The sequence below is a fragment of the Cetorhinus maximus genome, chromosome 8 (genome assembly GCF_964194155.1).
Source record: "Cetorhinus maximus chromosome 8, sCetMax3.hap1.1, whole genome shotgun sequence".
Lineage (NCBI taxonomy): Eukaryota > Metazoa > Chordata > Chondrichthyes > Lamniformes > Cetorhinidae > Cetorhinus > Cetorhinus maximus.
In genome coordinates, this window is record NC_135886.1 from 48,800,894 (window position 1) to 48,823,036 (window position 22,143).

General features: G+C 44.7%; 1 protein-coding gene across 5 annotated transcripts in view; it reads right to left on the reverse strand.

Annotated features, from left to right (window-relative positions):
- LOC144683610 (transcriptional enhancer factor TEF-5-like) overlaps positions 1–22,143 on the reverse strand; it is a 248,400-nt gene that overhangs the window by 27,682 nt on the left and 198,575 nt on the right. For 3 of the 5 annotated variants that reach the window (XM_078546801.1, XM_078546800.1, XM_078546802.1), the window contains 2 exons: positions 21,468–21,602; positions 13,339–13,382 (listed from right to left, as the gene is read on the reverse strand). In XM_078546801.1, coding sequence (XP_078402927.1) covers positions 13,339–13,382; positions 21,468–21,602 — 179 coding nt within the window. Of the gene's footprint in view, positions 1–12,583; positions 12,659–13,338; positions 13,383–21,467; positions 21,603–22,143 lie in introns of all 5 variants that reach the window. The other 2 variants (XM_078546799.1, XM_078546798.1) reach the window with 1 other exon arrangement.

Consider the following 22,143-nt stretch of genomic DNA (forward strand, 5'->3'; position numbering starts at 1 on the left):
AGATCCTGTAAATTCTATGTGAAAGGGAAGGTAAACAATATTTCGAGGTCTTTATGAAGAACATGTGAGAATAGGAGTCTTGATTTCCACACAGTTAGGGGGACAGGAAGAAAGAGTTTGTGGGTCTGCATATTATAAATGTCCTGGAAAACTTTTGAGACCACTTTTCAGTGGTGCGTCTGTGGAGTTGTTTTTCTGCAACATCCGCAAAGGTCAGGGTCAAAAGCCTGAGATTACTGCCACTGCTGTCCCCCACTCCACGGACATTAACTTGGACAAATTCACTAGATACAAGGAGCCAGCTACCAGCAGTTCTTCTACTCTCCTACCACAGAAAATAGGGGAATGGGGAGGAGACCAGTTACGGTGGGTCTTCATCATGCAACTTCAATCTGCCCTACAAGGCAAAGGACGGCTTGGTGAGCAATACCAGGGCTGGAGTCTCCTCAGCCTGCCCTACATTGACTGAACAGTCAGTGTCCAAGTCTGCTGGTAAAGTTAAAATTAAGGCACAGCTGCTTTCTTTGCTGGAGAGAGTTTATTGACTTAGTTCACAGTCAACACTACTCCCACCACCACCTCCCCCCAGTGTCCCAGCTTTCCCCATTTATAGATGTACAAATATCCACCACCTGTTTAAGAATGTAATTACCACTAAACCTTAAAATGTAATTGCCATTTAACCATAACAATGTAATTAATATGACATTGACAGTCAGCACAGTACTGACAGCTAGAATCCCAAGAAGAATGATGTGCACTGTCCTTCCCCCGAGGCATAGCTGGGTTCCTTTGGTGTGGTCCAGGTCTGTCAAAAATGTGCCTGGTTTGGCCCCCTTGCTTGGGCCAATTCAAGCATTGCCAATGTTGAGAGGTTCTGGGGTGGGGATGTCTATGAAAACACTGCTCCCTCTGAATTTCTCCAGTGCGCCAAAAATTGTGCCTCAAGTGCAGCTGATATCTAACATGCCCCAAGCGAATGAGATGCCAACCCCACTATCTCTCCAACTTCTGTCAGGAATCAGTGTCGGAGACACTGGTGGGCATGGTCCACTGGGATCATCACCCCTTGGAATTCTAGGACCATGAAGTCAGGATAATTGCTTCAGAGATAGCGCTACTTAATGTAGACGAGAACCAGTTTCAATTTTATATCAATTGCAAATGTTATTTTAATGCCAATGAGACTCACTGCAGTTGTGATTGGTTACTTAATGCTAATGATGGAAGGGGAAACTGCAGCCCCTCTGATGGGTTAAGAGCTGAATATACTGTTTATATTACTGTAAAAGTTGAATTTTTGAGACCTATGTTTTAGGCAAGAAGTCAAGGGGTCACCCTTTACAGAGGTATTGTTTTTGAGGGGCTTACTTTCAACTAAAGCACACCTGCCCAGCACAGTTAACATGGCTCTCAGCAGAATCCACAAGATAATGGGGGAAGCGATGCACACACCAGCCGTCTATTCACTCTCTCACTCTCTGAAATTTTGTTAATGGGGCCTCCCCCACCCCAGGCGAGGAGTGGCATTGAAAACTGGGCCTGGGGTTTCAATCTCACTCGGGCCCAGCGAAAGGGCAGAGAAGGGCTGCACCGATAGAAAATATTTCCAAATTCGCAGATTACACAAAGCCAGGTGGGGATGATTGTTGTGAGGAAGATGCAAAGTGGCTTCAAAGGGATTTGGACAGACTTAGTGAGCAGGCAAGAACGTGGCAGATGGGATATAATGTGGAAAAATGTGAGGTTCTCCACTTTGGTAGGAAGAACAGATGCACAGAGTATTTCTTAAAAGGTAAGAAATTAGAAAGTGTAGATGTACAAAGAAACCTGGGTGTCCTTGTCCATTGGTCACTGAAAGCTAACATGCGAGTGCAGAGGGCTATTAGGAAGGCTAATGGAATGTTAGCCTTTATTGCAAGAGGATTTGAGTACAGGAGTAGTGAAGTCTTGCTTCAATTGTATAGAAGCTTGGTTAGACCACACTTGGAGTACTGTGTGCCGTTTTGGTCCCCTTACCTTAGGGAGGATACTATTACCATAGACGGAGTGCAACAAAGGTTCAACAGACTTGTTCCTGGGATAGCAGGTCTGTCCCATGAAGTGAGATTAGGGAAACGCTCTCTAGAGTTTTGTAAAATGTGAGGTGATCCCATTGAAACCTACAAAATACTTAAAGGGATAGACAGGGTAGATGCAGGTAAGATTACACAATTTCAAAATAAGAGGGAAGCCAATTAAGACCGAGTTGAGGGGAATATTTTTTTACTCAAAGGGTTGTGAATCTTTGGAATTCTCTACCCCACAGGGCTGTGGAAGCTCAGTCAGTGAGTATGTTTAAAGTAGAGACTGACAGATTTCTAAATGCCAATGATGTAAGGGAATTTGGGAATAGTGTGGGAAATAGGCATTGAAATGGATGATCCATTGCCCTGATCACACTGAATGGCGGAGCAGGCTCGATGGGCTGAATGGCCTACTCCTGTTCCTAAAATGTCACACTGATGGCCACCTATCCTTAATCTCAGCTTCTGGGCAGTGGAATTGTACGAGTCTGCGCTTGCAAGGGTCAGACTGACAAGGTCCAAGCCTCTCCTCCTCCACCCCAGGAAAGCTGAGGACGCAAGGTTCATTTATTTAATGTTGGTTCTGAAAGTTGGCCCCTGCCTCCTGTTCCCATGTGTGCTGTTTATTTCTCTTCGCCGATCTTCCAGTTTCTCCCCAAAAATCAAAATCGATCTACTTTCTTGCTGTCTTAATTAACAAGTAGGAACTGGAGGAAATAAAGTGTAACTTGCTTTAATGAATTGAGGATGTGATTGTCGAAATTATACTTCGGTTCTGAAATTTTGGGGCTTTGATCCCTGAAAACATAGGATTGATCTTTACATGAGGTACATGAAAAGTTAGTTTTTGAGGCCAAAAATCATGGGGTTGACTTTTACACAGGTACTTTAGTGTGGAATCAAATCCCTGACCTGGGCATGGTTAATTGATCTTACCTGGAGAGAGATAAGGATGACTGCAACTGGCCTAGGCATCCCTGAACTAGAGGATTAAATTTAAACCCGCCAACGTTTTTGTTCTTCTTAACCATCCAATGACTTTTACTAGCAATCATAAATGCAAGAATGCCTGTGTAAAGTGCGTAAGTGCGTGTAAGCGAAGTGTACACAAAGTGCGTGCGTGCAAAGTGTGTGCGTTTTGCGTGCATACGTGAAGTGCGTGCGTGCAGTGCGTGTGTGCGAATTGCGTGCAAAGTGCTTGCGTGAAGTGCGTGCAAACCTTACATAGAGAGGTTGAAGACCGGACCAGACTTGGCTTAGCCTGGCCATTCCCAAAGTCATGTGAGTGAGTTATTTAACTCACTCACATGTGCAGTCTGGAATCGTCCATGAAGAACAGCTGAGGTGGTGTAGTGTGGGTCAAACTGCACCATTGAGAGAAGGAAAATGGTAAAAGTGGAAAAGCAAAGAAAATTTTTTTTAAAGGGGCAGCAGCAAACTAAATCGCCACATGATGGAAAACTTTCCAACAAGGAAGACTCTAGAGAAACTTTAATTGCAAATATTCTGCTTTTTGCACCAGACTTTCACATATAAAAAAAAAACAAATGCCTCAAGCCACATCAGGGAACTGAGCTGACTGTCAAACTTCAGCAGTCTATCTGCTAAGGGATCAGTATTTCAAACAGTATAGTTCAGCAGACTAGACAGTAATCGATCTCCTCCCACCAAAGAACGAGTGAGAACAGCCCCCACATAATTCAAAACGTGGGGCCTACATCCAACATACCTCGGCACTTTCCTTTGTTTTAAGGAGAAAACGTGCAAGAATAAAGTGTTCACTTGCCAAATATTCTGCTGTGAGGAACTTTCCACCTCCCCACTCCCACCCCATGATGATGCTAATCTCTGTGTTTCTATTTCTCAATCCATCGAGTCGATCCACACTCTTTCCCTCACCTTTTATTATCCCTTACTGAACAGGCCCTCACCTGCAGCAAGAGAATAGAGGAATTTAAGACGCCTCGAGTTGGGAGTGAATGAAAAGTAATATTTAGTTGGTGTATATTAACACAAAGGTTTTTGAAGTGGCACTCACCAGTGGCAAGCAGTTTTTAAAAAGGACATGACCATCAAGTACAGTACAGAGGTGCAAGAGTTGCAAAAAGATTAAGACAGAATGATGGTGTGGTCAACTGTGTCAGAGGCTGCTTTGTTCTGAAGATTCGTCTGTGCTCAAACTTTAAAAATAGAACAAGTGTTTGTGTCGTCACAGACGCTTTAGCTGCTGAGCAACGGTCACCCATTAAAATAGACATTGACCCCCTAACCAATGGTCACCGAATGCAGTGGACAATGAACCCAGTCAATCAGCAAATAGCAAGGCAACTCAAACATTGGACACAGTCCTAGCATAGGCTTCCCCTGGAAACTCTCCAACACATCTGTGTCCCGTTTAAACACATTTTCTTAGATGAATTTATGCAGCAAGTTAGCATCACTTCACTGTATAAAGAGCATTTATGGTTGACTATTGGGAGAACTCCAGTGGAAAATCAAACACTAGGTGTTTAAACAGTTTTTAAAAAAATCAGATGTTGCTGTGAGCTCACCGTATAGTCAGGATTCAATCTCGAGGAAAATGAGGTGGAATCAGTTAAAAAGAGGATATTACACTAAACTCACAATAATTGAAAACAATAATTGAAAAGCAGTAAGATGGAACATATTCCCCCACACCCACCTCCATGATAAACACAACCATGAAATCTTATTCACTGAAGTGCAGAAACACGCAGATGCCAATCACCAGAATGATGTTGCTCTGCAAGGACTGTTCACTTAGCCCCTGGTACACATGCAATACAGTCAAAGTTGATACTATTATCTTGTTCTCAGCATTCTACATCCAATTGTGTTTCGCTGGAATTCTTTGTCAATCCCATTCTCACCGATATGGGAGCACTTCTCCATTTACCTGTCCTCCCAGTGACCAGTCCTCCCAGTGATGGGCGGAATTGGTGCCAATGAGAGAACATCAATGAGGGAGAATTGGACAGGTGGCAGCTACGAAGCTACGACAGGTGGAAGCTTCCGATATGACGGAACCCAGACACAACAGCAGGATGGTAGGAACAGGCCATTGCATTCTGAATCTCATCTCCATTTAGGCCCCTGTTTGGAGTCAGAGGTCGGTGTTCCAGCTAGTCTCTACTCTGCTGAGACTGATGTTTCGATGCTATGGGATAAACAGGGAGCAACTTCTCAACTAGGACTGGAACTGATCCAACACACAGGGTCAAACCCCACTGTTGTAGGGTGACCGAGTTGTACTATTAGTAATAGAATTGATCTGCAGTCAACTTTGTAAGTGGAAGCATTAAGTTTATTTGCAATATACGCAGCAGCAACTACACGTGTGCTTTCAAATCCAACTCTGTCTCCACACTGTCTGCTGAGGTAGCCTGTGCTACTCTCCTATTGGTTACTACAGATCATGTGATCTTCCTAACAAGTATTATTCTTAAAAGGTACATTACACACTAAATAAAACCCTAATTACTACACCCACTGAAAGTTAAACATTGAAGCAAATCAATTCAAAGGCTTGTCACTGTAACGTGAAAACAGCTCGGAGAAATTCCAATTTAAACTTCAGAATTTTATAACCAAAGTCCAGGCCAGGGTTATTTGCAATCACATTGCTTCCCCCTTCCCCCAGTCGTGAGTCAATATAAATGTTATTAGTTTGTTTGGGGCCCAAACGCAAATTTCTACAGCAACTGAACTCATCATTATGCTCCTAAATTGATTTTCACACGTGAAAAAAAATTGGAGTTGCAGGAATGCTATTTTAAAAAGTCAGAAGCTAACAGCAATATCGATACTTTCAGGCACTTATTTTTAATCGCCTTAGCAGTGAGCTTGTCAGTGGCAGTACGGAGGCCTCGCGCTGTTTGCTGCCGCCAGCGGTTTTCAGCACAACCTGCACCGTGCATCCTCTAGATAATGGCTTCCACATTGACATTCCCAGCTACATATCTCGGAAGGCTGTGAAGGAGCCCTATCCTGACACTACACAGCCCAACCGACTGATGCAATACCGGGATAGCCAACTTGGACCATGCAAGTCCAGGCAATATATTCACACACCTATCTGCAAACAACAAGTGTTAAGCTGCAAGATGGATCCAGCACTAATGCTAATTAAATGGGCCAGGCACCCAGCTTACTGGTAACCCTTGGCTTCTTTCCTCTGTTGCAAATCTTCTTAAACCCCTCTCACCTCCACCAATAAGTGTGAGGAGTTCATGGACTTCTTTGTCACCAAAATCAAAACTATCCGATCAGCTGCCTCTGCCCTTCCCTCCCTTCTGCCAGCCCACCAGACCAAACTGCCTCCAAGGGTCACCCATTCGCTTTCCTCACCCTAGCTCAGAACTTACATCTTTCTGTAGTTTCTCTCCCATCTCCCCATATGCCATCTTCAATCTCACCTTGTCCACGAGACCCACCTTCTGCTCCCTCGACCCTAATCCCCACTGTCCTTGCAAACAATCAACCCAAACTGAGTCATATTCAACTTCTCTTTTCTCTCCTGTGTCCCTGAGCATATTGTCATCTCCCAGATCTGTGCCCATCTTTCCCAGAACTCTGACTGAATCGCTCTAATCAGGTTTCCACCTCTGACATGGTATCAAAACAGCTCTCATCAATATGACATCTTAGGTGACCATGACAAAAATGTGACTGTCCATTTCCAGTCCTTCTCGATCAGTCAGCAGCCTTTGACACGGGTGACCACACCATCCTCCTCCGACGCTTCTCCACTGTCACCCATCTTGGCGGGGGTGGTGGGGGGAACGACTGCTCTCACCTCATCTAATCATAGCCAGAGAATCGCTTGCAATGGCTTCTCTTCCTGCTCCATCACCTCTGTTGTCCCTCAAGGATTGATCATTGGCCCCTCCGATTTCTCATTTTCATGATGCCCCTTGCTGACATCATCCAAAAGCATGCGTTACTTTTCACATGTATGCTGATGACACCAGCTCTACTTCACCACCACCTCTCTGGACTCCTCCATTGTTGTTACATTTTGAGTTTGTTTATCCGACATCAGTACCAGATAAGCAGAAATTCCTTCCAATTAAATATTGGGAAGACTGAGTCATTGTTTTCATCATGCTCTGTTCCCAAGCTACAGACTACAGCACTCTTCCTGGCAACTGTTCGAGACTCAACCAGACTTTTCACAACCTAAGTGTCATATTTAACCCTGAAATGAACTTCCAACAACATATTCATGCTTATTTCCACCTCCGTAACACTGCCCAACTTCGCCGCTCTCTCAGCTCATCTGCTGCTGAAAGCCATATTCATGCCTTTGGGTGGAATCGTCCCAGATTTGCACAAAGTGCGGCAGCAGGCAGGAAAAAAAGTAATTTTCGCCGCTGGCCGCAATGGCGGGTGTTCCCGCCATATCTTATCATATCAACCATCTTATCACTCTAAATTCACACACTCAAGGCCATCACACATTCACTGGCATCTCACTCACTGCCAGCTCATGGGGCATCACCACTCACTCTCTCTCACACACCCTCACATCTCCATCTGGCCTCATCTCCTCTGGAGACTGCCTCCTCAGCCCTCACCATCTTGAGGCCACTTGCACAGATCAACATGTGCTCCCACACACATCCTGGGATACCCCTCTTCCCTAGTACAGCCCTCGCCCTGCAGCCTCTTCCCTTGCCTGAGGCCACTTCTCCCCCTTACCCAAGCAGGTCCTAGCCCTGCAGCCATTGAAAAGCCACCCCCACTTAGGGCTGATCTGGTAGGTAGAGCCCTGCCCGTGAGCCCCTCTAAAAGGGATGTGGTGTTGCCTGTGAAGCCTGACACTGATGACCGCGAGTGCTGCCTGAAGTAAGGTAGGCAAACAAACCTCAAGGTCCTGAGCGAAATGTAGCTCACCAGACACACGACGCTTATGTACAGTTATGAAACATGTTGGCATGACTCGGATGATCCGGTATGGGGGGATGATTCCGGCCAGCAGAGCTTATGAGATGCTAAAGTGTTGAAAGTAAGTTCCCGACATGCGGTGGTGGGAAACACGGCCCGCCATTGATGGCTGGAGCGGGTGATTGCAAATTGGTTTCACGACGGTGTGCAACCGATTTGTGGCCTTCTCGCCATATTATCTGCTCACACCCGCCATGACGCCCGCCGCCAACAGGACTGGACAATAACACCCTTTGTTACCCTGAGATTCAACTATTCCAATGTGCTCCTGGCTGGTCTCCCACATTCTACCCTCCACAAACTTGCAGTCATCCAAAACTCTGCTGCCCGTGCCTTAACTTGCAGGAAGTCCTATTGCCCTATTATCACTGTGCTCACTGACCTACTTTGGTTCTGTGACCTCACCCCTCCCTATCTCTGTAATCTCCTCTAGCCCCTGGACCCTCTGAGATATCTGCACCACTCTAACTCTGGCCTCTTGTACATTCCCAATCATAACTGCTTCACCATTGGTGGCCGTGCCTTCAGCTGCCTAGGCCCCAAGCTCTGGAATTCCCTCCCTAAACACTTTCTGCCTCTCTACCTCATTTTCTGCCTTTAAGACACTTCTTAAAACCCATCTCTTTGACCCAGCTTTTAGTCGCCTGACCTAATATCGCCTTACATGGGTCAGTGTCATACTTTGTTTTATAATGCTCCTGTGGAGTGCCTTGGGATGTTTTATTACGTTAAAGGCGCTACATAAGTTATTGTTATTGTTGCTGCCACGAGTCCGCCCATTCCACCATCCTTTGTCCTCTTGAAGCTTATCATTATCCTCCTCACAGTTCATTATACTTCCAAGTTTTGTGCCATCTGAAAATTTTCGAATTGTGTCCTGTACACAGAAGCCTAGGTCACTAGTATACATCAGGAAAAGCTGGTACCCTGACGCCGACTCCTTGGCAACCCCACTGTCCATCTTCCTCTTGTCCAAAAAACAATCATTCACCTCTACTCCCTGTTTCCTATTACACCTGCTCTAACTTTGCTGACAAGACTGTTATGTGGCACTTTATCAAATGCTTTTTGGAAGTCCATATATACCACATCAGCTGCTTATAGCAATAGTATTCTGTGCTGCTTCCCTTTAAGAAGGGCAGACTGCCTTTAAGAACAGAGTGGTGGTTGCACCATGAGCTCTTAGCACTATGCTGTTCTGTCCCTGTTGAGTGCAGAGGAAGCCAGCAGTGCGAAACCTACTCAGCCCCATGTTATAATCGTGGGTGCTCCAGGTTTGCATGGTGCTCACCTCCAACAGAACCAGTGTGAACAGGTCACGGATCACGACCCCTCTGCACAAAAAACAGGACATACAAATATTTTGTTTAAAAAAGTGAACAACAGAGTTTCTGTCGCACGATCAGGAAGAACAGGCTGCAGATGGTCAGGCAGGGCAGACCACTGCCTGTTCCGTGTGATCCACGGCAACAATCCGATTTTGCAGGCAGCCTACGTGATCGCGTATCCACCATTATGACTGAGCTGGAGGAATGTGGAACCAGAGTCTCTGGTTCTTAATGGCCCTTTCTCTTCCCCTTCTCTGCCCTTCCTCCAGTACTTTACTTCAATCCTTCCTCTGTTCGAGTTGCCAACGTCTTTCTTCTCTGAGATACAGATATTGTTATAAGGCCATAAGACGTAGGAGCAGAAGTAGGCCATTTGGCCCATCGAGTCTGCAACGCCATTAAATGAGATCATGGCTGATCTGATAATCCTCAACTCCACTTTCCTGCCTTTTCCCCATAGCCTTTGATTCCCTTACTGATTAAAAATCTGCTTATTTCAGCTTTGAATATATTTAACAACCCAACCTCTACAGTCCTCTGCAGTAAAGAATTCCACAGATTCACTACCCTCTGAGAGAAGAAATTCCTCCTCATCTCTGTCTTAAATGGGCACCCCCCTTACTGTGAGATTATGCCCTCTGGTCCTAGACTCTCCCACAAGGGGAAACAGCCTCTCAGCATCTACCCTGTCAAGCCCCCTAAGAATCTTATATGTTTCAATAAGGTCGCCTCTCATTCTTCTAAACTCTAATGAGAACAGACCCGACCTACTCAACCTCTCCTCGTAAGAAAATCCCTCTACCCCCGGGATCAACCTAGTGAACCTTCTCTGGACTGTCTCCAATGCCAGTATATCTTTCCTTAGTTAAGGGAACCAAAACTGTTCACGGTATTCTAGGTGTGGTCTAACTAGTGCCTTATTTAGTTTTAGCAAGTTTCCCTATTTTCATACTCCATTCCCATTGAAATCAAGGCCAACATTCCATTTGCCTTCCCTATTACCTGTTGAACTTGTATGTTAGCTTTTTGGGATTCATGCACAAGGACTCCCAAATCCCTCTGTGCTGCAGCCTTCTGCAGTCTTTCTCCATTTAAATAATATTCAGCTCCTCTATTCTTCCTGCCAAAGTGCATAACATCACATTTTCCCACATTATATTCCATCTGCCAAGTTTTTGCCCACTCACTTAAACTGTCTAAATCCCTCTGTAGACTCTGTGTCATCCTCACCACTTGCCTTTCCACCTATTTTGTGTCATCCGCAAACTTAGTAATAGTACATTCACTTCCCTCATCTAAGTCATTAATATATATTGTAAATAATTGAGGCTACAGCATTGATCCCTGTGGCACTCCACTAGTTACAGGTTGCACTCAAGATCCTGTACATAATCCTGGTAAAGTTACCTGACTGAGGAGCCTCTGTTTTTCTTTCTCTTGCCGAACCTTCTTCCCTTCCTTCCTGAACGGGCTGTAGTTCCATAGACTCCGTGTCCAATGACCATTCCTCATGTGCCCACCTTGACTACTTTGATTGCCAAGGGCATCAGGGCCAAACCCACTCTTGCCCTCACCCAAAATCAACGAACCAGCAGGGTTCACTGGTGGAGACTGAGATTGGGGCCCTTCAGCTCATCCCTGCTCCCAAACCCAGATTGTAGCTCTCAGCTGAGATCAGCTAATCTCAGCACATCAGATGTCGAATTTTTGTATGGTTCAACTACTCACCAGGTAAACAGACTGAACCATGGGTTAAGGGAAGCTAATGTGGTTGGTTGGTGGCTGAGGGCCAAAGACGCAACTTGAGAAACTGAGATCTCCACACCTGAAGCAAAATTAATTAGTGCTCAGGGAAGTGAATGTTGGGGCAAAATGAACCATGTTAATAATGATACGGAACTTTAAAATTGCTAATGGCCAAATCTTCTGATCTCCGGATTGTCAGAGATCAGATGCAAGACCCAAGATTCATGTAGGAAGCCTGTGGAAGTCCCGCCACGCTGACCTCCAAGAGAATTGCCTGGGGAGTTTGAATTTCTGACGGGCAATTCCTCTGCTCGCCGGGTTCCTCTGCGAAAGACTGTTCCAATTTACTTATCCAGATAGTTACCCTGGAAATGTTAGACAGGAAAATCCTAGTTTAATTCCTGGATAAGTACAGAACTGATCGCTGCCACCACCCTCCCTCCGCCGCCCAATTCACTTACACTAACCCAGACTGTCCCCTCGATCCCCCAACTAACCCCCAGACCTAACTATACCTCCTGACTACGCTAACCCCTAATCCTAACCACCTGACTAACCCCACCCGACCCTCCGACTACCCCACCATCTGCCTAGCTCCCTGACCCGACCTGACTAGTCCACTTCCGGACTACCCACTGACCCACCTGCCACCTCACTCACTCATTCACCATTCACTCATCCATACATTCACTAACCTTCACACTGGACATTTGAACTTACCTTCCAGCAGCTAGTGCCATAAAAGGGGTGGGGGCGAAGCTCGTCTTCCCCCTGACGCTCCAGCGCCGCGATGAAGCTCTTGTGTCGACTCCGTATTTCTAGAGAAGCTGGGCTCAGAAGACCTGGCCCAGGAACGCAGAGCAGAGTCGGGGTGCAGGAAAGTACGAGTGGAGCGGCACTCCGACGATGATTACCACTTCATGCAAAATCTAGGCCAATATTTTCTAAAGGCCGAAATCTCACCTTCAGCAAGAGGCCTGGCACAGTGTCACAGGCTTCTGTATTTAAACAAAATATGACAAAGGACAGAGTGTTCTTAATGGAGAATCCTATCACTGCTTTACCTGTAGGATCAGTGGATACTACAAGTGTGGATATAATTTTCATGGTATTCTCTTTTTGCAGTGTTTGCTGGTGATGGAATTTACTCATTTTAAAGTATATATATTATAGCCACAAGAATAAAAATACAAGCTGAGAGACATGTCGAGTTCAAATGAAGAGAAGCTGCTTTTCCTCTACCAAACACAAAGCCAGTGTGAAACGTCACACTGTCAACAGGAACAAGCAGGAAACTCTGCACCTTCCTCAGTATAGTACCCCCATTGCTCAGCTTGGGTTACTGGGGTGAGAGGAAGGGGATGCTGGAGACAGAAGGGGTAAAAAACGCAGCACAGGTTACAGACACAGGTACAATATATGCCAGTGGCGTTCACAATGCAGCCCAGGGCCAGTTACACCTCATGTCTTTCTCACCTGTGGCCCTCAGCGGATGTGCTGCTCCATGTGTCTCTGGGCATCCATCCACAGCCTGCCAGCTCTGGAATGTTGCTGGCGCCAGATATATATATAGAAAAAAATATAGAGCAAGAAAAAGATATTGACCCAAAATAAGTGATCGGCATCGTTTCGATAACACCAGTTAAACCAGCCTTCTCCCCCTCACCACCCCCTGGCCCCGAACCAATCTCTGCACGTGACCATACCATGGAAAGATGGGCGCCTCAATGAAGCTACTCTGTTTTAAAAGTAGCACTCAGCTTTTTATTTTGCTTGAAACAAAAAAATATATAATTTTTTATGATTTTAGACAAGAGAACAGGTATTAACAAGCGCTCAATCTAAAACAGATTAATCGCTCACTGGCAAACCCAACATTCAGAGAATTTGGGGTCCATCAAGGTTATCCACATGATCAGAACAACCAGTCAAAGGGCTTAACCCCACAGACTTTACCTAAGTGTGACAGGATGAAGATTACACCATTTGAAGTTATTTGTGAATGGCACAGTTGACGAGATCAATGTTTGGGTTCAACCAAGCAGTTTTTGATTACAATTTACAAGAGCTCAGAACTAGCAAAGTGGCTATTGGGGAAATTCACTCCTCCCCCACAATCAGGAGGACATTCACCTCTAATTCAGATCAACTGCACATTTGGATGAAAGCCAGGTGAACAATGTTATTGGTAACAGAGTTTTAGGTTGCTCAGATACCACACAGATACTTACTCTTGAGAGGACCCAGGCTGTCCAGGAAGAGAACCAGGCCAAAACTGCAACAATAAAACAAATTTTTCATGATTAATAAACCTTCATGCACAACCTATTAAGCATCAGGCATTTCCAGTTTTATGTTAGATAGATTTATTTCAGAACATTACATTTTGAGATACAGTACAGGAGTAATTTAAGATGTGATTTGTGAGGGGTAAAAGGTGATCTACGGGTAAAGCTCCTCAACCATTTGAAGCTTTCCTCACAATGTTGTAGACAAATTGATGGAGATTGATTGCCCTGATTAGCCAACAACTCCATTATTATTGTAACTCAAATGGTAGGAAATAATCTTGTTGGACCTTAGATGTTTTTAACTCTTGCAATTCCTACGCTCCCATGAAAGCACCTCGCTCAAGTTGGCTCTGTGCATAGATACACGGCATGGTCTGTTACTTTTCTGAGGATGTAACTAGCAGGGTAGATAAAGGGGAACCTGTAGATGTGGTATATTTAGATTTCCAAAAGGCATTCCATAAGGTTTTTGGTTTCTCAGGGAATTAAGGGATATGGGGAACGGACAGGAAAATGGAGTTGAAGTCCAAGATCAGCCATGAGCATATTGAATGGCGGAGCAGACTCAATGGGTCGTACTTTGTTTTCCCTGCTCCTATTTCTTATCTTCTAATGTTCTACCGAGTCACAAAAGTTACAAAAATTCAAACATCTGACCTATTTTAACTTAATTAATCTCAGCCGGGATGGCACAGCTACAGCTTGACCCGCTAGCCTAGGCTAGGAATGCAGGGGAAATAAATGAGCTGGAGTTTTAACTCCAAGTTTTTGCCTGGTGTCAGGTCAGCAGATAACACGCTTACAGACAAGGTCCTACAGTGGAACATCCTGTTAACATGGACAATCAAGTCTCACATGGAAAGGGCACCCATGCAACTATATCTCAGCAGGAATCACCCCTTTAGGGGAAAGAGGGAAAACAAATGGGAAAATATATAAGGTCTCGGCAAGAATCCAATATCAACACTTTCACAGAGTGAACTTTTGCCCTGAGAGATCAATTCCTGGTGGCACCATAACGATTCATAAACACTCAGCATAAGTGTTGAGCGGATTATTAACCTTAATATTGAATTATAACTGCTTCCCCAGCCATACAACACAGAAAGTATCAATAATAATTTTCTATGAGTGAGTAGCAAACATCCTAATTGGCCGATTCATACCATACCTTCAGCCAATCATCATCACCTTTGTTGAACTTCACCCAACAATAATGAAGTACAGCTGGTTAAGTCTCAGCCATTTAGTGACATTAGAGTGGGGTATTCTCCTAAGATGTTTGGCTGGTGATAATTGTTTTATAAAAACTGATCACTGCCAGAAGGATTACAGAAGCAGTCTGATCCGTGGTGAGTGAAGAGAGAAGAGTCCTTTAAGAAAGTAGTGGGGTGGTAGTCTACTGCACACTGAACTAAAAGTCAGCAAATGCATACTGGGTGGTGGGAGACCATAAGACCGTTAGACGTGGGAGCAGAAGTAGGCCACGCGGCCCAACGAGTCTGCACTGCCATTCAATGAGATCATCGCTGATCTGATAATCCTCAACTCCACTTTCCTGCCTTTTCCCCATAACCCTTGATTCCCTTACTGATTACAAATCTGTGTATCTCAGTCTTGAATATACTTAACGACCCAGCCTCTACAGCCCTCTACTGTAAAGAATTCCACTACCCTCACTACCCTCTGAGAGAAGAAATTCCTCCTCATCTCTGTCTTAAATGGTGCCCCTTACTCTGAGATTATGCCCTCTGGTCCTTGACTCGCTCACAAGGGGAAACAACCTCTCAGCTTCTATCCTACTAAGCTCACTAAGAATCTTACATGTTTCAATAAGATCACCTCTCATTCTTCTAAACTCCGAGTACAGGCCCAACCTACTCAACCTCTCCTCATAAGAAAATCCCTCCATAATTTGCCCACTCATTTAACCTGTCTATATACTTCTGCAGACTCTTTGTGTCATCCTCACCACTTGCCTTCCCACCTTTTTTACGTCATTCGCAAACTTGGCAATAGTACATTCACTTCTCTCAGCGAAGTCATTGATATATATTGTAAATAATTGTGGCCGCAGCACTGATCTCTGTGGCATTCCACTAGTTACAGGTCGCCATCCTGAAAATATCCCCTTTATCCCAACTCTCTGTCTTCTATTAGTTAGCCAATCATCTATCCATGCTAATATACTACCCACAACACCATGGGCTCTTATCTTTTAAGTAGCCTTATGTGTGGTACCTTATCGAACGCCTTTTGGAAATCCAAACATATTACATCTACTGGATCCCCTTTATCTATCCTGCTTGTTACCTCCTCAAAGAATTCTAATAAGTTTGTCAGGCATGATTTCTCCTTCATGAAGCCATACTGACTCTGCTTGATTATATTATGCATTTCTAAATGCTGTGCTATTACATCCTTTATAATAGACTCTAACATTTTCCCAATGACGGATGTTAAGCTAACTGGCCTATAGTGAACCGTTTTTTGTCTCCCTCTCTTTTTAATTAAGGGTGTTACATTGGCAGTTTTCCAATCTTCTGGGACTTTTCCAGAATCTAAGGATTCTTGGAAGATTACTACCAGTGCATCCACTATCTGTGTAGCTACTCCCTTTAATATTCTAGGATGCAACCCATCAGGAACAGGGACTTATTGACCTTTAGCCCCATTAATTTCCCTAGTATATTTTCTCTTGTGATAGTTATTGTATTTATTTCCTCCCCCCTTTTGCCCCTCGATTATTTGGTATTTTTGGAATGCTATTAGTGTCTTCTACTGTGAAGACTGATGCAAAGTTTTTATTCAACTCCTCTGCCATTTCTTAGTTCCCCATTATTATTTCCCCAGCTTCGTTCTCTAGGGGCCTATCTTAACTTTGCCCTCTATCTTCCTTTTTATATATTTAAAGAAGCTCTTACTGTCAGTTTTTATATTACTTGCTAGTTTACACTCAAAGTTTATTTTCTCTCTTTTTTTTTTGGTCATCTTTTGTTGGTTTTTAAAGCTTTCCTAATCCTCTGGCTTACTGGTAATCTTTGCCACATGGTATGTTTTTTCTTTCAATTTGATACTATCCTTAACTTCCTTGGTTAAGCAAGGCTGATTTATCCCCTTCCTAGAATCCTTCTTCCTCACTGGGATATATCTTTGTTGTGGGTCATGAACTATTTTCTTAAATGCCTTCCATTGTTCATCAACCATCTTTTCTGCTAAACTCCTTTCCCAGTCCACTCCAGCCAACTCTGCCCTCATTTCTTTGTAATTATCCTTATTTAATTTTAGCACAGTTGCTTCCGACCCAAGTTTCTCCCTCTCAAACTGAATGCTAAATTTTACCATGTTACGGTCACTGTTTCCTACTCTGAAACAGAGTAGGAAATTAAACCTGCCTCATTATATAATACCAGATCCAAAATAGCCTGATCCCTGGTTGGATCCACAACATATTGTTCTAGGAAACTGTCCTGAATACACTCTATGGGCAGAATTTTTCCATCGGCGAGCTGGAGGCGGGGCCCACTTGCTGACACGAAAATGACGTGGGATGACGTCAGGGCTAACCCCCGACATCATCCCGCCTCACTTAAATATTCAGGAAGGCGGGGGGGGGGGAGACAGCGAAATCAGCTGTCCACCTGTCGACCTGTCAATGGCCAATTGAGGCCACTGACAGGGTAGTTAAATCAATTAAAGGCCCTGCCCGTCAAACCTTAAGGCTGGCGGGCAGACCAGGAGCCCCAGCGGGCTTCTGCAAAAACATGAAACCTCATCCACTGGCGGGATGAGATTTCATGTCGGTTTTAAAAAACTTTAATAAAATTTCTGTAATATTTATTAACATGTCCCATCTCGTGTGACATTGTCACATGAGGGGGACATGTTAATAATTTTTTTATTTTTCTATTTTTAAACTTTCAAACACTTTCAGCGATCTCCCTGAGGCAGCACTTAGTCTCAGGGAGATGTGCGCTCTTTCGCGCGCATGCGCAAAAGAGCGCACTCTGGCAGTTGGGGAATCCCCCCCCTGCCTGCACAGGAAGTGCACAGTGCTTCCTGTCGGGCGGGCCTTAATTGGCCCGCCCACTTAAAATGGCGGCGGGGCCTGTTTCGGCGGCGGCGATCGGCTGCCCACCCGCCGCCGAGCCGGCGGGGCCCGCCCGCTCATCAAGGGCAAAATTCTACCCTATGAATTCTTGCTTATGGCTACCTCTGCCAAATTGATTTTCCCGATTTGCATGAAGATTAAAGTCACCCATGATTAATGTGCTGCCTTTTTAACATGCCCTCATCATCTCCTGATTTATTCTCTGTCTTACAGTATACAGCCTATAGACTACTCCCACCAGTGTCTTCTTCCCCTTGTTATTTCTTACCTCCACCCATATGGATTCTACATCTTCTGATCCAAGATCATTTCTTGCTATAGTACTTATTCCATCTCGTATCAACAAAGCTACCCCACCACTCTTTCCTTCCTGCCTGTCCTTTCGAAAAGTTACATGCCCCTGAATGTTTAGTTCCCAGCTTTGATCTCCTTGTAACCAAGTCTCTGTAATGGCTATAAGGTCATACCCATTCACCTCTATTTGTGCCATTAATTCATTTATTATGTTCCAAATACTATGTGCATTTAAGTAAAGAGCCATTAATTTTGCCTTTTCACCATTTTTTCCCCCTTTGACCCTATTTGCTGCTGTTTTGTTTATGTTTGTACACCCTGTCCCTTCCTGTCACACTTTGGATATCATTACCAAAATAACTGCCCTGCAATGTTGTCATATCCTTTTGCTCTGTAAGCCTACATATCCCCTCTCCAGAACCTTCCTCCACTTTATTTAGTTTAAAGCCCTCTCTACAGCCGAGTTATCTGGTTCGCCAGGACACTGGTCCCAGCATGGTTCAAGTGAAGCCCGTCCGACCGGAAAAGCTCCGTTCTCCCCCAGTACTGGTGCCAGTGCCCCATGAACTGAAACCCATTCCTCCCACACCAATGTTTGAGCCACGCATTTAACTCCTTGACTTTATTTACCCTATGCCAGTTTGCCCGTGGCTCAGGTAGTAATCCCGAGATTATTACCTTGCAGGTTCTGCTTTTCAATTTAGCTCCTAACTGTTCAAGTTCTTTCAGCGGAACCTCCTTTCTAGTCCTATCAATGTCGTTGGTGCCAACGTGGACGACGACAACTGGATCCCTCCCCTCCCACTCCAAGTTTCTCTCCTGTCCTGAGATGTCCTTAACCCTGGCACCGGGGCAGGCAACATAGCCTTTGGGACTCATGCTCATGGCTGCAGAGAACAGTATCTATCCCCCTAATTATACTGTCCCCTATCACTAATATGGTCCTATTTCCTCCCCCCACTTGAATGGCTCCCTGTACCACGGTGCCATGGTCAGTTCCCTCATCCTCCCTGCAGTCCCTGCTCTCGTCCACACAGGGTGCAAGAACCTCGTAACCGTTGGAGAATTGCAGGGACCAAGGCTCCTCCAACGCTACCCCCTGGGTCCCCATACCTGCTTTCACCTACTGTCACAGCCTCCTGTCCCCGATCACAGACCAAATTGGAATTACCTAATCCGAGGAGTGTGACCACCTCCTGAAGCAAAGTGTTCAGGTAACTTTCCCCCTCCCTGATGTGGTGCAATGTCTGCAGCTCGGGCTCCAGCTCCTCAATTCCTCGAGCTGCAAATACTTACTACAGATGTGTTCACTCTGGACCACCTGATCCAGCAGCCCCCAAACACTGCAGCAGAAACACATCACCTGTCCTGCCATTGCATTTTATTTAATTTATTAATTAATTACTCTAATATCCCTGCTCTTCATGCTTGAAGAATTCGCCACTCTTTAGACTTTATTGTAATTTTTTTTACACCAGTATCGATCCTATACTTAACAAGCTATTTTTTTTAAAGCTACACAAACTAAAGACCTTACTTAAACTTTAGAGCCTAGAAATACTCACCAATCCTAGTCCACCAATCAGCTGCTCTCCACGCTCTTTTCCCTCTCACACTCTTTAATGGTCTCTCATCTCTCTCTCTCTCTCTCCAGGCTCTTTAATGGCCTCTCGCCTCTCTCTCCACACCCTTCAATGGCCCCTCACCTCTCTCTCTCTCCAGGTTCTTTAATGGCCTCTTGTCTCTCTCTCTCTCTCTCTCTCTCTGTGCTCCTTAATTGCCTCTCACCTCTCTCTCTGGGCTCTTTAATCGCCCCTCACTTCTCTCTCTCCAGGTTCTTTAATGGCCTCTTGTCTCTCTTTCTCCACGTTCTTTAAAGGTCTCTTGCCTATCTCTCCAGGCTCTTGAATGGCCTCCTGCTCCATGCTCTTTAGTGGTCTCTCGCCTCTCTCTCCGCGCTCTTTAATGGCTCTTAATGGCACACTTTTTAATTTAAGAATTAAGGGGGAGATAAGTGTGTGTTATAGAGAGTGTGACTATAATGCTTCTTTCATAAGACTATGAGACACTGATTTGAACAGAGTACCACAGATCATGAGTTAATATGTTTCTCCCATTTCTCTCTTAATGACATTGCCAACCTATCAGGATTCTCCTGGAGATTCCAGGAATTGATGATTAATCGACAGGTTAATGCTGCCAGCAACTTTGAAGAAATGTCATTGGGGCAGTAAAAACAATAGTATGTTTTCCTTTTCATTGACTTTGCAAAGTTTCGCCTATTGGTTGACATAAAATATTGGGTATAGGGAAAAGCCTGTTTGACTAACAGGCAACAATCATTCAAGCGGTACTGAAATACCACATTGCTTTCTCATTGCCATAGGAAGGCGATGGGCCTCGAGGATGGATGTGCAAGTTGACCAAAGGTGGGAGTCGTCTAGTGAACAGATGAAAACTCCTAGCTGGCAACCCTATGTTGACTCCTTTGGTATAAGATGCTCATCCAACTGGTCTTTCTTCCAGTGCAAGGCCAGAGAGCGAGCCGGCTTCAGTCTTTGTCAGATATCTCACAACTGGTATTAGAAATCCTAGAGATTCTTTACCCACTTCCCTATCCTAGAAGTACCAATGCCCACTTTAGCCTTAATGCTACTGTACTACCCAATAACTGCGAGCTCACAGCACGTCTTAGGCATTGAATTCTCCCTAATCTGTATGGTTCTGATATTCATAGTTTTGGTCAGCTGGGCCTTCAGGGAGCCCTGTGAGTTATTTATAGCACAAACAATTTTTTTAAACAGGTTTATGGCCGTGTCATAGACCACTAACCATTGCAGTGTGCTGCCAGACACATTCATTGCGATGATGTATTTGTTGTCACAGCTGTGCATGCATTGAGGGTTTAAAGATGTGCGTTTAATGGTCAATTAAATTTACCATATTGGATTGACTTGGAAGGGTTGACGACAAGAAGCTACCCTACCTATGATGATCATGAGGCGATTGAAAGAGATACAACATAATAACATGCAAACTATGCTGTTCAAACTATTTGTGGTAATGCTAACTGACACTTTACGAACACAGAATTTGGAATGAGCCTGGCCATAGAAAGAAAGACTTTCATTTACATCTCACCTTTCATGACCTCAGGATGCTCCAAGTACAGCCAACGAAATACCTTATCAAGCGTAATCACTATCTCAATGTAGGAAACGTGGCAGCCAATTTTGCACACAGATTATCTGCTGTGATGATGACCAGATAAAGGGTAAAGGTGTTGGATTAAGGATAAATGTTGGCCAGGATATTGGGGAGAACTCGCCTGCACTTCTCTGAATAGTGCCATGGGCACTTTTACGTCCACCTGACAGGGTAGACAGGGCCTCAGTTTTGTTGTCTCCTTCAAAAGACGGCACCTCCAATAGTGTTGCACTTCTTTGGTACCGCAAACAAGTGTCGGCCTAGATTTGGTGTTCAAATCCTTGCAGTGGGGCTTGAACCCACAACCTTCTGACTCAAGAGATGAGAGTGCACTAAACTACAGCTGATACCTAACCCTGTAGTCAGCAGGGGATACAAGAAAGATTTAGGTCATCCCACTGCATCCCTGGCTCAATGCATGACACCACAGAGCCGTAAGCAATTAAAAGACACTTACCCTGGCTGCTGCTGGATAGGGAGCTTGTGGGATGGGTGTTATCCCCAATTTGTTCTGCATTGCTGTTGCTGAAACGATCTGTGCTGAAGACATGGCAGCCATATTCTGCAGGGCCTTGTCTTTTGAGGCTTGATCCTTCAAAAATAAAGAAAGATGGATTAGCAAAGCTGGGTGGAAAGACAGATGGAAGAAAGGCATGGGCAGTGAATCTGAAAACAAGCAAAGGTGTCAGAAAACAGACAATGGGAATGACTGGTTAAAGCAGCCAATCTTGCATGAAGCTTTAGTTAGTGGTCGTGCACATTTCCCCCATGTGATGATACCAATCAAATACATCACATCACCCTGACCCCAACGGAATCAATCTCGTTCAAGCTATCAGGGAACAGGTTCTCTAATTCCACCTTTCTAAAAGTAAGGCTTAGTTATGCTGATCAACCTTTAGGGAAGCTCAGAGGGAAAGACACCGATGTGTCTTTATTTGGTGGGATAAGGGCTCAAATTTGATTCATGACCTCAACTACATCACTGCGAGCCAAGGAGGGAGGAGAAACAGAAACAATCACCTCCGGATCTTCCCTTATATTTTTCAGTGACCAGTGAAATTAGCAGAACTTTGGCAGCTGCTCTTCTGCCTGCTCCATCACATGGGAACGTTTGGTGCAGAGAGATCTGG